We start from the raw sequence: 14,366 nt of genomic DNA on the forward strand, positions 1-14,366 counted from the left end.
GAAGAGCTGTTAGACCTCACAGGGTGGAGGTGAGTTGAGAAGATGTCACAGAGGAGAAAGGCAGTCTCCACATAGGTCACAATTGTGTAGCTGTGTACGCTGCACATGCTGCATATCCATTATAGCATTTGGCGAATAATAAAGGTTCATTTTTCCTTCAATTTACTTTTAGAATCCTTAATGTTACCTCTATGAACAATATATTGCCATGAACAATGAAATGCCATGGGTTAAAACACACTTGTAACTAGTGTCTCTAAAATTGGGTCACATCAAATCTATAACCTTGAAACTAAGAATTTCCTTTTAGACTTCATGCCAATATATCCGCCACATAGAAGAACAAGTGCACCAGGGGGTGAGGTGGGAGAAAGAACCTAGATAGTAATCATGGTAACCTGATGAATGAGGTAACCCCACTCAAGTACCTGGCACCTGGAGCTCCTTTAACCTTGGTTCCATTTCCCTCCCCCACACAAGCCACTACATGATTTGATCTAAGAACTGAAGTGGATAATGATTCAAAATGAATAATCAAAATTGCCTCCCAATTCCCCAAACCTGTAAGGTCCCTTAAGGATCTACAAGTGTACTTTTGCTCACAAGAGAATGAAACAAAACACTCTCAGCCAAGGTAATCTTCACTAATTCTTACTTAAAAGGTCATGTTGAAAAGCAGAATACAGGTATTAAGAGAAAAATTGTAGCTTTAATAAGGTTAATATTTCAATCAACAAAAGTGGGCAGGAAAAGGCCATAAAAATGTAAAAACCCCACCACTTCAGTAGTAGTATGCTTTAATATTAAGGTATTCACAAAACGTTGGGGGGCTGGATATTAAAGCATACTACTACTGAAGTGGTAGGGTTTTTACAGACTAACTTCTCATAAGCCTGCGGCTAAGGTACTATGTTCGGGAAAATCCACGCAGAGGGAATGAAAGGCTGTTACCGTTTCTGTGCTGACATTAAGAGAGTTAACTCGATCGGAAGCAAGTGTTTAGGACACGCCTTCTCACCTCCCTCCGCCCTGCGCCATGCCCGCGACCGCCAGTTCACCCTAGAGGACCCCGACATTAGGTGCCAAATCATAAGTGCAAAGAAACTTACTCTTCTCGGGAGGGAGTGGCCCGGCCGGGTCTCGAGGCCCCTGGCCGGTGGGCTCCGATTCTGAGCCGGGGCAAGGCTCAGGCCCCGGTCCCTCCTGGCCTCGCCACCCTTCGGGGCCCGAGCCGGGCGCCCCTAAACCCCGGCCAACCAGGCGTCCCCTCCCCGCCCGCGGTGGCACCCCGTGCGACTCCTCAGCCCCGCACCTGAGGATGTTGTCCGCATAGGTGAGCAACAGCTTGGAGGCCTCCAGAAAGGTCTCTGGGGTGTTCTGGCACAGCTCGGCCACAGCCGGGGACGCGGACCCCGACGCGCTGCCCAGCGCCGCTGCCGCCATGCTTGAGCGCCCGCGGCCGTCGCCGCCCCTCGCGCGCCGCGTCCCGCACTGAGCAGGCGCTACAACGCGCGGCCTCCTCTGCGGCGAGCCGGGAGGGGCGGGGCGCTCGACCCGAAGGTGGAGGGGCTTGGAGGGGAGGGGCGGGGGACTGGTCTGGAGGGGCGGGGGCGGCCTCAGCGCGGCGGGCTGGGGGTGGTTCCGGGAGGCTTTGCCGTTTGGACCTGGAGGGACTGGGGCATCGTCGCCAGGGCCTCGGGGCTTCGATCAGAAGGAAGGGGCGGGGTGCTTGATTGTCAGGGCTCGGGGGCTTCAGCTAGGAGGAGCAGGGAGATGCTGGCCTGTTTGTCCCAGAAATCCGCTCCTTCCGCGCCCTAGAGTGGGCTTAGATTGATCCAGCCACGAAGGTGGGGAAACCCTGTAGTACAACCACCCCTTTTCCCCGAACAAAGCAATCTTATAGCTTCCTCCTCGCAGACTGCCAGGTGTTCCTAGATACGTGTGGATGAAAAGACCCCAGAAGGAAGGAGCAACAAATGTTTAAAACCAAACGGGTGTCTGTATACTCTGCTGGGTTTCTGGTATATATATATTCTTTTTAGAATTAGATGAATGAAAAATCTTTTTCGTAAGTAGCAGTTCAAATAGTATGACGTCTCCGTAAAGAAGTAGTTTTCAAACCGCAGGTTGCAAAGTAGTGGGTTGTGGACTCAATTTACCGTGTAGTGACCAGCATAAAACCTACGTACCATAAGGACAAAATAGAATAGAATAAAATGGGAGGGGGGGGGTTGGCAGTAAAAATATGCATCTCACATAGTAAGGGCAGGTATTATTTTGTGACTTTGTATCACAGGTAGATCATGTCATTAATGTCCTTTATTCCTTTTAGAAGATGAATCTTAACTTCTTTAATCCATTCAATGCCTCACCATGTCCTTGAAAGTGTACTTTACCAATGGCTTCCTTCTTTGCAGACCTACCTTTCAAACCTCAACAAATATTTTTCTTGACCTTGTTTTTAAGGTAAGTTATTTGCGTAAGTAGCTTATTTAAATGTTCTTGATGATTTATCTTCTGTTTGCTTCTTAAATTTGAACTTTTCTTTCAGTATCTCAGAGCAAGACCTTGAACTATGCCATCTGCTTCAATCACCATTCATCTGCTAGATATGTGGGAAAAGTTTTTAATATGTAGGTTTTTGGACCAGCTTCCAAGACTAGTGTGTTTAACTGATGGTATGTTACTAGCTGCTGTAATTAAAATTTTCAGTGACTTAACACAAGAGAAATTTCTTTCTTGCCACATAACAGTTTAAAAAACAGGTGTCAGGGACACCTGGGTGGCTCAGTCAGTTAAGTGTCTGCCTTCGGCTCAGGTCATGATCCTGGGGTCCTGGGATCGAGTCCTGTATCAGGCTCCTTGCTCAGCGGGGAGCCTGTTTCTCCTCTGCCTGCAGCTTCCCCCGCTTGTGCCCTTTCTCTCTCTCTGATGAATAAATAAAATCTTAGAAATAAATAAAAAGCAGGTGTCATTAGTCAATGGGCAACTTTCCTCCATGTAATGATTCAGGCTCCCAGGCTCGTTCCATCCTGTAGCATAGAGGTCAACAAACATTTTTTTGTTGGGCCAGATTGTAATGTTTAAGGCTTTGTGGCCATAGGGTCTCTGTTTCAACTCTTTTAATTCTGCCTCTGCCCTTGTAGTTCTGTAGACAGTACTCTGATATGAATGGGCATGGCTGCATTCCCATGAAACCGTTTACAAAAACAGGCAGCCTGCTGGATTTGGCCTGTAGTTGGCTAACTCCTGCCATAGAACCTCAGAGACTTCTGCATTTAGTTAGTGGTTGGGCAAAAAGAAGGCATACCTGCTTCTTAACCACATGCACCCAAAATGACATACAGCATTTTCTCTACCATAAAATTGGAGAAAATGAAGCCCCATCTAGATAAAAGAGGGAAGGCTGGGAAATGTAGTCCCTAGCTGGACATGTACTACCCACAACTCTAAAGGATGGAAAGGTGCGGGGAAAGGGGCCTAGAATTATAGCTAGCTGTCTCTAACCACAAACTATATTCACCTTAATTTGAGTTTCTTTTTTCACATTTATTTATCCTTATAGTGGCTTAAAGTTATTATATACTATATAGTATTTTGACTTTTTTTTCTTCAAATAAATTCTTAGGAGGAAACCCAGTATATAGAAAACACCAATGTGGACATGCTCTAGAATTGAAGCTGGTGGAGGGGGCGTGGCGGGCAGAGGGACAGAATGCCTGCCATCAGCTTAGCCTGTCTCTTGACAGAGATAATGGCCACCAGGCATCTTTGTGGGGAACATGCAAGCACAGTGTGAAAACCAATGCCATAGAGTTAATATTGTAATAATAATGCACAGTCTAAGAAATCATAGAAATCATCATTTTGAGGGTAATTTAGTAAGTTGTTTATTTTAAATCACCTGAAATTTAAATCATTCCAAATTACTGTTTACCAATATTCCTGTTGAAGTACTTGAGTAAATACAAGTCTCTCTTGGATATCACCATTTATGCAGCTGTTAAGAGGGTTTATTATAAGGGACTTTGACTCGTTCTTTTCCCTGTCTGCTTCTTCCACTAAGTTGAAAATATTTTTTTGGTTCCTTTAGAAAAGTTGAAGATAGTAGGCTACTCTTAATCTCTTTATACTTTAACATTGCTTCAACTAAAGGTTGTTCTAGTTTTAAATCAGTGATCTTTCCGTTATTTTTTTTACTCCAAAATAATAAAATTTTTTTTTTTTTAGGATTCCACCTTTATTAAGCACACCATCATTAGAGTTGACACATGGTGGCACTATTCTTAAATGGAATAGAAAAAAGAAATAACCCATTAAATTTCCCTAGGATCAGTTTTGACATAAAAAAGAAAACACTGACCTCAGTGAAGACTGTAACAAGGAGAAGGGGTGAAGCCTTTTAGGAACTGGTGCGGTGATTCACTATTGTGTGATTGCATTAAGTGATTAACCAACAATTATTTATTGAGCACCTGTTGTGTACAAAGCAGTCTGAGGAAGGACATAAGAGATTTTGAATCTAGTAGGAAAGACTGAACTGATGATCATACCTTACACACAGGCAGCCCTTGAGTTGATGAAATAAGTTACTGTGAAAAGAAAAAAAAGTCATTTGTAGAAAAACACACAAAGCAGTGTATATATACTAACCAATAGAAGTGTATGTGTTTATTCATTCATTTCATAATTCAGTCATTCACCAAATATTTATGAAGTGGCTACTACATGCCTGGCACTGTGCTAGGTACTGTGAAGCAGTGAAGTAGATAAGCATTGGCCCTGCTTTCATGGAAATCATGAGTTTACAGCCGTGGTTAAATCAGCATCAGCATCACCAGCAAGGAATATGGTACTAAATCATTTTATGGCTATTGGATTATCATAGACATTCTTACCCCTTTCCAAACCAAAGGAAAGGAGATCAGAGGTAGAAATAAAAATGAAATGACTTTCTGGTGGTTTTACTTTTCTACAAGATTTTAATTGATTTGTCACTTCTTATCCAAGATAATCTTGTGATATTACAAAAGAAAAAACAGTACATTAAAACTGTATGTTTCATAGGAGTTTGGGTTCAAAAGAATTCTTTTCACACTGTAATTTCAACATATTGCAAACAATGAAAAGGGACAGCAAGGTTGGATATTTCTCACTCACAAGTTTTAGTTATTTTATAACCACATGTGTTTGTTTAATTCCTCTTAAATTAACTCTCTAGTTAATGAATGAAGGTCATGCTAAGAAGTAACTGAATAGGCCTTGGATCAAGGAAGACTAAAGGTCATACTGGGCTTTCCTAAACTATTTTATGGAAAGTACATTTCCAAACTAACCAGGAAAAGCTAAGCTTGACCAAAATTATTCTCTAGAGCTGGGAAAGAAGGCAGAGCACTAGTAAACAATCATTTCAAGACACACTGTCCAGAAAGAAACAAATATGGCTGGGAGGATCAGATGCAGATTACATCACCAATCCTTTATCTGAAAAAGAAAAAGGACACAAACCTCATACCTGGGATAGCATGTGAGCAACAGATGGTCATCTAAATAAATACCTTGCTGCTTTCCTTTTTTAAAAAAATATTTCATGTTATATTTTTCCCTTTATCGATTCACAGCTAACTGAACAAATGAAGTTTTTTTTTAGACACTTAGGAATAAATGTCTGTAATCTGTTTTTGTTTCCATTCTTGTTAGACATTGTGCATGGCATTTTTCAGCCCTGCCCCAGATCCAACAATATTTGTTTATTGTAGAAAAAATAGTAAATAAGACTAGGCAAAATGGGAGAACTTCACAATCTGTACATCCTTGCAGATCTTAAAATAAATAAATATATACACACACGTATTTTAAAAAGTATATATATTTTGTAACCTGTATCTCCTAACAGGGTTTCGACCTCTTTCCACAGCCTTTAGTTGTACTACAAAATAACCCATTTCCTGATGCTGGGCACTTTGGTTAGTTCTACTTTACTATTATAAACAGCTTTGGGAGGTACAGTAATGACTTTAAGGCTACAGTAATTTCCTTAATTCTTCCCAAGGATTTCAGTAGAATATGACAGCGTCCCTTCTCCCAGCAGATGGAAATATTTGGACATCATTACCCCCCTCAAAATCCTTTTCTGATCGGCAAAAAGCTATCTCCTCGCGTCCTGTGCACGTTCTTAATTATCATCCAGTCACTGAAGTCGCACGAGGGCCGTTCCCTCCCGTGCAACCTGAGCCTCGCAGTCACCCGCGGTATGACCTCCACCAAGGTGACGCGAAGGAAGGGCCAGTGGCCGCACCCGGCTCAGACGTAGCGCGTGCGTGTGCGCGCGCATGAGCGGACGTGCGTGTGCAGACGGCGGCTGCGCGGCCGGCGCCAGGCCTGGTGAAGGTATCAGCTGCTTGCTAAGCTTCTCCTTCCGCTCCTCCACCGCCAGATCGGGTGGGGGTTGGATCGGAAAAGGGGAGTCTGATGACCCGGGCCTGGTGTCTTTCCCTCTCGGCATGCTTTCTTCGGGGGGTGGGGTGGGGTGGGGTGGGGTGGGGTGGGGTGCGGTGCTTGGGAGGCGGTGTGGGGAGCTGGTCACGCCCCCTCACTCCCAAACCCCGCCCCTGGATTAAAACCCTAATTATCTCCACGTTTTTGAAGATCAATAACGTTCACTTACTCCTACCTCAAAGAATAGGCCCTGAAGTGTTTTTTGTGTCATTGGCACCAGAAATACTTCTTAGCATAAGGCCTCAGTAATCCTGATAAAGGATGCTTTCTGCAGTCCATAAAAGGCTGGGAATGCCTTTATGTTTTTCATGGTGTAATTCTGTTGTGGTGAATTGAATGAATCATCATTTCACCTCTTTGTCTTGGAATGTCTGAGGGTACTTACAGTCTAAAAAGGGAACTCCAAACAGTTGGTTTGACGATAAGTATAAAGTGATGTTAACGTTATTTTCCTTGTGTTCGTTAACAGCTCACACCGAGCACCTGAAAGAAGTTTTCGGCTATTGTTTCCTAGGCCTATAAGCTATTTAAACAGCAGTGATTACTTCCTGAACGTGTTGTGATCTGTTTCAGGAATGTGCTTCTGATCATCTGAATCTCAACCATGGTGTCAAACTGCTTGGAAAATTTATTAAAAATTACAAGCTCTCATCTATATTCGAGATTATGCCAGCGATTATTAGGAAGTAAAAGGTTTTTCGGAACTGCGCCAACGTTCAGATTTCGTAGGCGGGTTGTCATTACAGGCATTGGCTTAGTGACTCCTCTGGGTGTTGGAACTCAGCTGGTCTGGGATCGTCTTATTCGAGGAGAGAGTGGAATTATTTCACTGGTCAGTGAGGAGTATAAGAATATCCCTTGCAGTGTTGCTGCTTATGTGCCAAGAGGTTGTGATGAAGGTCAGTTCAATGAACAAAACTTTGTGTCCAAATCCGATATCAAGTTCATGTCTTCTCCCACCATTATGGCCATTGGGGCTGCAGAGTTAGCCATGAAAGATTCTGGCTGGCACCCTCAATCAGAAGCGGATCAAATGGCTACCGGAGTTGCAATTGGCATGGGAATGGTTCCTCTTGAAGTTGTTTCTGAAACTGCTTTGATGTTTCAGACAAAAGGTTATAGTAAAGTCAGCCCATTCTTTGTCCCTAAGATTCTGGTCAATATGGCAGCAGGCCAGGTCAGTATTCGATATAAACTCAAGGGCCCCAATCATGCAGTGTCTACAGCCTGTACCACAGGAGCTCATGCTGTGGGAGACTCTTTTAGATTTATAGCCCATGGTGATGCTGATGTGATGGTGGCTGGAGGTACAGATTCTTGCATTAGTCCTTTATCTCTTGCTGGGTTTTCCAGAGCCCGTGCTCTGAGCACAAACCCTGATCCTAAGTTGGCATGTAGACCATTTCACCCAAAGAGAGATGGTTTTGTCATGGGAGAAGGTGCAGCTGTGCTGGTGCTGGAAGAATATGATCATGCTGTTCAACGAGGGGCCCGGATCTATGCAGAAGTTTTGGGCTATGGACTCTCAGGTGATGCTGGTCACATAACTGCGCCTGACCCTGAAGGAGAAGGTGCCTTAAGGTAAAGACTTGTTTTGTTTTTAAAAGATTTATTTACCTATTAGAGAGAGCATGTGTGGGGGAGGAGCAGAGGGAGAGGAGAGAGAATCCCAAGCAGACTCCACGCCGATCCCATGATCCCAGGACCCCAAGATCACAACCTGAGCCGAAACCAGGAGCAGCTCAACCAAGGGCCGCTCAACCAGCTGCACCACCTAGGTGCCCCAAGACTTACTCTATTTAAAATATTTCTTCAAATAAGACATTTTATTAGACTTTCAAACTGGGGAGTCCAATATAGTAGTATCTGCCCTTGGTGTACAGTATCTTTGATGTTTTTCCATTTTAGACTAGACAAAATGGTTTTGAATTCTTTAACATGTTTGTAAGATTTGAAACCATTTGAACGTCTTTAACAAACATTGGATTTTAGTTAAGGCCTGTAAAGTTGTGAAGAGGGCCATGTGTGTCTTTGCCAATTTTTCATACTTCCAGTTGTGCTTAACAACTGTCAGAGTGCTCCCTCCCACAGTCCTCCTCTTTGGCCCTTCATCAGACTCAGACGGTAAAGTCAACCCTTCTAGTTGTGTCTGGTCTCTGTGTCATTTCAACAGGGTTCTGCTGTTACTAAATCAGTACTTTCTAACTTTTCACTACCCAGGGATTCTGACTCTAGGCCTGGTGTGGTGCTAGAGATTCTGCCTTTCTAACAAGCTCGCATGATGCTGATGCTGCTGGTCTGAGGACCACAATTTGAAAAGCAAGTTGATATTGCAGAATAGATAGTTAAAAAAAAAAAAATCCCTGTTAATGTGTTAGCTAATAGGTTAGCCTGCTTAGATCATATTATGTTTTTTGTTTTTTGGGGTTTTTTAAATAATTTTTTTTTTTAAAGATTTATTTACTTGACAGAGAGAGAGACAGCGAGAGAGGGAACACAAGCAGGGGGAGTGGGAGAGGGAGAAGCAGGTTTCCCGCGGAGCAGGGAGCCAGACACCGGGCTCGACGTGGGGCTCGACCCCAGGACACTGGGATCATGATCTGAGCCGAAGACAGATGCTTAACGACTGAGCCACCCAGGCGCCCCTAAATAATTCTTATTTATTTATTTGACAGAGAGCGAGAACAAGCAGGGGGAATAGCGGGCAGAGGGAGAAGCAGGCTTCCCGCCGAGCAGGGAGCCCGATGCAGGACTCAATCCCAGGACCCAGGGATCATGACCTGAGCCAAAGGAAGACACTTAACCAACCGAACCACCCAGGCGCCTGATCATATTATGTTTTAACCAGTTAACTTGACCAAGGGTTGGCAGACCTTTTCTGTAAAGGGACAAATAGTATTTTCAGCTTTGTGGGCCATAGGGTGTCTGTCACAATTATTCAAATCTGTCTTCTAGTGTGAAAGCAGCCATAGACAATACAAAAATGAATGGATGTGCTCCAGTGAAAGTACAGTTGACCTTTGAACAATGCAGGGGTCAGGGGCACTGGCCCACCGTGCAGTCAGAAATCCATGTATAACTTTGACTTCTCCAAAACTTAACTACTAATAGGCTATTGTTGACAAAAAGCCTTCCTGATAACATAGTCAACATACACGTATTTTGTGTATGTATTATATACTGTTTTCTTACAATAAGGTAAGCTAGAGAAAAAATGTTGTTAAGAAAATCATAAGGAGGAGAAAATACATTTATAGTACAGTAGTGTAAAAAAGTCCACATGTAAGCGGACCCACACAGTTCAAACCCATGTTATTCAAGGGTCAGCTGTGTTTGTAAAAACAGGCATCTGGCCAGGGCCATACTTTACTGGCCTCTGAATTATGCTTTTGAGTTTTGGTAAATAGTTGCTGGTGCTAGAAGTATCAAACATAGTAGCCAGCTACATGAAGAACTAGTTATATTCAGGTGAAACCCTTCATCACACTTCAAATTATACACTGAGATGCCTCTTAAGGAAATATATGCAACCCAGAGATCGGGAACTAAAAGAGAAGGTGTTGACATTCATGATGTTTTCAAAGATTCTTCCAGAGAAATGTTTTCTTTTTGGATTTGTTTTTTTTTTTTTGGCTTGGCATTGTACTTCATTTATTTAGAATTCTTAAAGCTTAAATAGAATTTTGAGAGGTTATTTGAAGCACCAAAGTAATGGTGCAGACATCTTTAGATTATTGGGAAATATGCCAAGTTTTATATTTAAACGTGAGAAAAAATTAAAACACGGTTATAAAATTTTTCTCCACATTTGGAATCACTACATACACACACACACACACCCCACTGATAAATTCCTAGAAGAAAAACTATTCTAGGCTTGAGTCAACATGGTTTTTCCCCAGGGAAAAATACCAATTCAAGTAAGTGGAAATACATTTTGTTAGAGATTATAAAACCCATAGGCCTTTGTATTTATCTCATGGTGTTGAATCAGTCCAGGGTACTGGGGGTGACTCATTATTCCTGTGCAGGTGGCATTCTAACTCCTATGGTAATCCAAGTTGGGGTTCTGTTATTAGAGGAAAGGAGTCTCTTCATCCAGCATGTATGTTTATTTCTTTCTCATAAGCCATATAAGGACTCCTGTGTTCAAACTAAACTTAGTTCTGATAAATTTCTTTCCTTATTTTATTAGATGTATGGCTGCAGCTGTAAAAGATGCAGGTGTACAACCTGAAGAGATATCCTATGTCAACGCACATGCTACTTCCACCCCATTGGGAGATGCTGCTGAAAACAAAGCTATCAAAAATCTTTTCAAAGACCATGCACCTTCCCTTGCGGTTTCTTCAACTAAGGGAGCCACGGGACATCTGTTGGGAGCTGCAGGGGCGGTTGAGGCAGCTTTTACTGCTCTGGCTTGTTATTATCAAAAACTACCACCTACTTTAAACCTGGACTGTACAGAACCAGAATTTGATCTCAATTATGTTCCACTAAAGGCACAGGAATGGAAAATTGAGAAAAGACGTATTGGACTCACCAATTCCTTTGGTTTTGGTGGTACTAATGCAACACTTTGTATTGCTGGCATGTAGGACAAATCATTTGTAATTAAACATTGATTTTTAAAACATATGAACTATATTAAGTGGAGAATTAAAATGTTTATATAAATATATCAATATGTATCAATCTATATATATCGGTCTATATCAATACCCATATACCCTTCATCGGTGTCAGGGTTTCTCAGCCCTGCCACTATTGATATTTTGGACAGGATAATTCTTTGTTGGGGTAAGGGGAGCTGTCCTATATGTTATAGGATGCTTAGCAGCATCCTCATCTTTACCCACTAGATTGCAGAAGCACGGTCTTCTCTAGTTCTGACAACCAAAATGTCTCTAGACATTGCCAGGTATTTTCTGGGTGGCGAAACAGTCCTCATAGGAGAACCACTGATCTCTATTTTCCTAATACTCTAGGTCACACAGCTCTTTGATGTTTCACCCGCTCTTGTCCCTTCCACAAACATTGGGTGAGTAGCTGCTCTGTGCTAGGCAAGATTGTTGCATTGTACAACTCCAGGCATGCCATTCCCATACAACATAAGGAGAAGGAATACAAATATAACTGGGAGTTTGCCTCAGTGATCAGCATTCTTTGAATAAAGCAGTCAACCAGCAATGAGCTCTTTACCCCTTCTATCTAGCTAGCTCTCTTTTCTTCATATTATCCATACAGAGGTGCAGTCGATTAGTGAAATTTCCCTAAATGTCCCAGTCATGAGTTCTCTGAAAGAAGGAGAGAAGATTGGTTTGGTGTTTCTTACTCTTTTTGTATTTATGGTGGCAGCTAGTGATTAATGGAGATAAAGGTCCTTGGGAACTTGCTGGTGACTTAAGCCACATCACCTCAGCCCACCTTTATTGCAGCTATGGTAGATAATTTTTGTGTCTGCTTCTAATGTCCCCTGCCAGTGCTGGTGGTGCCTCTTAATTTTCCACCCTGGGGCTTTGTCCAGGGGACATCCCATCTAGCTGGGAGCGTTGGGAAGGGGCAGGGACAAGTCCCCTGGAGCAGCAGTCAAAACCAGTGAGGGATAGGGTGAGTTGAGTGCGTCCGCCTCCTCTCAGAGGCATAGTTCATGTTCTCCGCAGTTCCTCAGGGGGCTTCTGGTCAGATAAAACTTTAGTGCTCAGGCATTAACCAGCTCAATAACCCTCTTTACTGGCTTTTACCCCCTTCCCTTTCGTCCCTTCCTGAGTTTTACCCTGCTCCCGGAAATCACCTCCTAAACAAACTACCTTGCATTAGCCTCTGCTTTGTGGGAGACTCAGATTAAGGCAAGAAGTGTGTGTTGAAATGGTAGCAAAGGGCTAGAGTGAGTGAGTGGATAAATGGAGCATATATGTTTCTGCAGAACTGAATAGTGTTCCACATGTTTTAATAGGCTGGATATATTGTCTGTCTACTGACTTTAACTATGGCACTTTATCCCCTGTATGACTTAAGATTGCACCCATGTTCATTCAGTTATAATCTGTTTTAACGGTCACTGGCACATATTAATTTCCTCAACCAAAATTTGTTGGGTGCTAACTATGGCCCTGGTTTTGTACTGGCCACTGATGATAAAGTGATATGTCAGGGAAGGTTTCCTAAAAGAAGCTGAGCCCATATGGGTGCATAGGTCTCAGCCAGGTTAAGGGGAAGAGAGGAAAGGAAGGAAGAGTATTGCAGTCTTGAGGAATAGTGTAGAAAGGTTAGAAAAGCTAAACATAAATACATACAGCCTGAGATTGGGGGCGGTGGTGGCGAGGAATAGGAGATACAGCAAAAAATCTGCTGGAAGTCAGGTCACAAGGAACCTTACAAGTTTTGTTAAGGACATAAAAGTAACGGGAGGTCATTTAAGGTAAGTTGAGGATGGTTTTGTAAGGTGTCGACTTGGCTAGGCTGACCTGCATTTCCTAGAATTCTGTTTATGTTGTTGGTTAGTGCTGGCCTCAAGAGATTCTTGTGGGAGATTTGGGGGGTGGGTGGGGGTGAAGCAGCAGCCATTTTTTAGCAGATACGTGTTGGGGCTTTGCTGGCTCACCTTGATGACGAGGCAGTGGCTGAGCCCGCAACTGCTTTCCCTTCCGCTGGATCTTCCTTCTCTTTCCCTGACTCCTGGACCAGGTATGTGTCTAGCTCCATGATAATGAAGGGCCCCAGCTTTGCCCCATACCACCACCGTCAGACGCAGCAAGGCCTGAGTGATTTCAGTTCATTCCCGCGGTGGTGGGTTCCAGCTTGTTACTGAAACTTTACATCCATCTTCCCTTCCCAACTGCCTGCCCTGTGGACTTCAGATGGATCAGAGCATCAGCATCAGAGGATAACAGGTGAACGTAACAGCCTCATAGAGACTGTTGAACCACTTCTCCTAGAAGAGGAAGCTTAGTGGGACAAATAGCTCCTAATGCTGCGGTAGGTTTCAGGTTCACTCTGGTCCTCACCCTCCCCATAATCCACTATTCATCCTGAATTCTTCCTCGCACTCAGTTGTTACCATGGCAGGCCTTGCTGGCTTTCCTGGTGGTGTGACTCAAACCTTCATTCCCGACAGCCTGGGCCCTAGGCAATCATACCACACCTTTTCCAGACAGCAGTTGCTGTTTGTGTCTAGACCACTGGCATCAGGAGGCAAGGAAATACCAGAAGGTGCCCAAGTACACCACTTAGATTCCACACATATTCTCCCTGTCCTCCTTGTAAAGCAGCACCACCTTCTTCAGCTGATTAGGGTCAAATACCACAGCCAGTATGTTGACTTTCTGGGCTCCGGGCACAAGGAGTCCAAAGTGTCCTAGTGGTAACTATAGTTTGTTGTTCAATGTGGCACTTTCTGTGTTTCCTGGCAAGAATATGTATACCCTTTGGAGACCAGAATTCTAACACTGAAGAGCCCAGAGTTGCAAGGATGGGAAGTATAAAATTCCCCATTGTGATTGAATCATTGGGAGTGATGGTACGTAGGGCCACTCCTGTTCCCCACACCCTTTGTGTTCTTCTTATTGGGGACTTGACCCCATACAGAAGTCTTTGATTTTAGCATATACTGCATCTTGAAGATGGCACCACATTCAGGATATTGCTTCTGAGCTACTCATTAAGGTTTGCCTTTAGAAGACTGTTCCAGCATTCTCTGAGGCTGGCTGCTTCTGGATGGTATGACATGGGATACAACTCATGGATCCCATGTCATTGGCCTGCTCCTCTGGTCCATCCCCTTTGCTGTGCTGGAAGCCGCCCTGCTCGGTATTGGAGGAGTCATCAAGAGGATGTGTGTCACAGAAATAACCAAATTTCCATGTTAA

General features: G+C 43.5%; 2 protein-coding genes across 5 annotated transcripts in view; one reads left to right on the plus strand and one right to left on the minus strand.

Annotated features, from left to right (window-relative positions):
* NGLY1 (N-glycanase 1) overlaps window positions 1-1,476 on the minus strand; it is a 56,158-nt gene extending 54,682 nt beyond the window's left edge. For both annotated transcript variants that reach the window (XM_028099206.1, XM_028099207.2), the window contains exon 1: window positions 1,313-1,476. In XM_028099206.1, coding sequence (XP_027955007.1) covers window positions 1,313-1,443 — 131 coding nt within the window. In that variant the 5' untranslated portion in view covers window positions 1,444-1,476. The remainder of the gene's footprint in view (window positions 1-1,312) is intronic.
* Window positions 1,058-11,157, plus strand: OXSM (3-oxoacyl-ACP synthase, mitochondrial). 3 transcript variants are annotated; one of them, XM_088026436.1, is made up of 4 exons: window positions 1,058-1,333; window positions 2,418-2,466; window positions 7,072-8,079; window positions 10,694-11,157. In XM_088026436.1, exons 3-4 carry the CDS (start codon window positions 7,103-7,105, stop codon window positions 11,094-11,096), a joined length of 1,380 nt encoding a protein of 459 aa, XP_087882562.1. In that variant the 5' UTR covers window positions 1,058-1,333; window positions 2,418-2,466; window positions 7,072-7,102; the 3' UTR covers window positions 11,097-11,157. The 3 variants fall into 3 exon arrangements, with proteins under 3 accessions (XP_087882562.1, XP_027955047.1, XP_027955046.1); XM_028099246.2 differs by lacking the exons at window positions 1,058-1,333; window positions 2,418-2,466 and adding an exon at window positions 4,263-6,390; XM_028099245.2 differs by lacking the exons at window positions 1,058-1,333; window positions 2,418-2,466 and adding an exon at window positions 4,264-6,390 and having other exon boundaries at window positions 6,968-8,079.
* Window positions 11,158-14,366: the final 3,209 nt, after the last annotated feature.

Source organism: Eumetopias jubatus, unplaced genomic scaffold, assembly GCF_037043125.1.
Source record: "Eumetopias jubatus isolate StellerSeaLion01/CBP00866 unplaced genomic scaffold, mEumJub1_p1.0 scaffold_1, whole genome shotgun sequence".
NCBI lineage: Eukaryota > Metazoa > Chordata > Mammalia > Carnivora > Otariidae > Eumetopias > Eumetopias jubatus.

Bases quoted from the DNA above. Each gene is read 5' to 3' on its own strand.
- OXSM (XM_088026436.1), top strand. From the start codon at position 7,103: ATGGTGTCAAACTGCTTGGAAAATTTATTAAAAATTACAAGCTCTCAT. The intron at 8,080-10,693 runs GTAAAGACTTGT...TTATTTTATTAG, and splicing joins GAAGGAGAAGGTGCCTTAAG to ATGTATGGCTGCAGCTGTAA.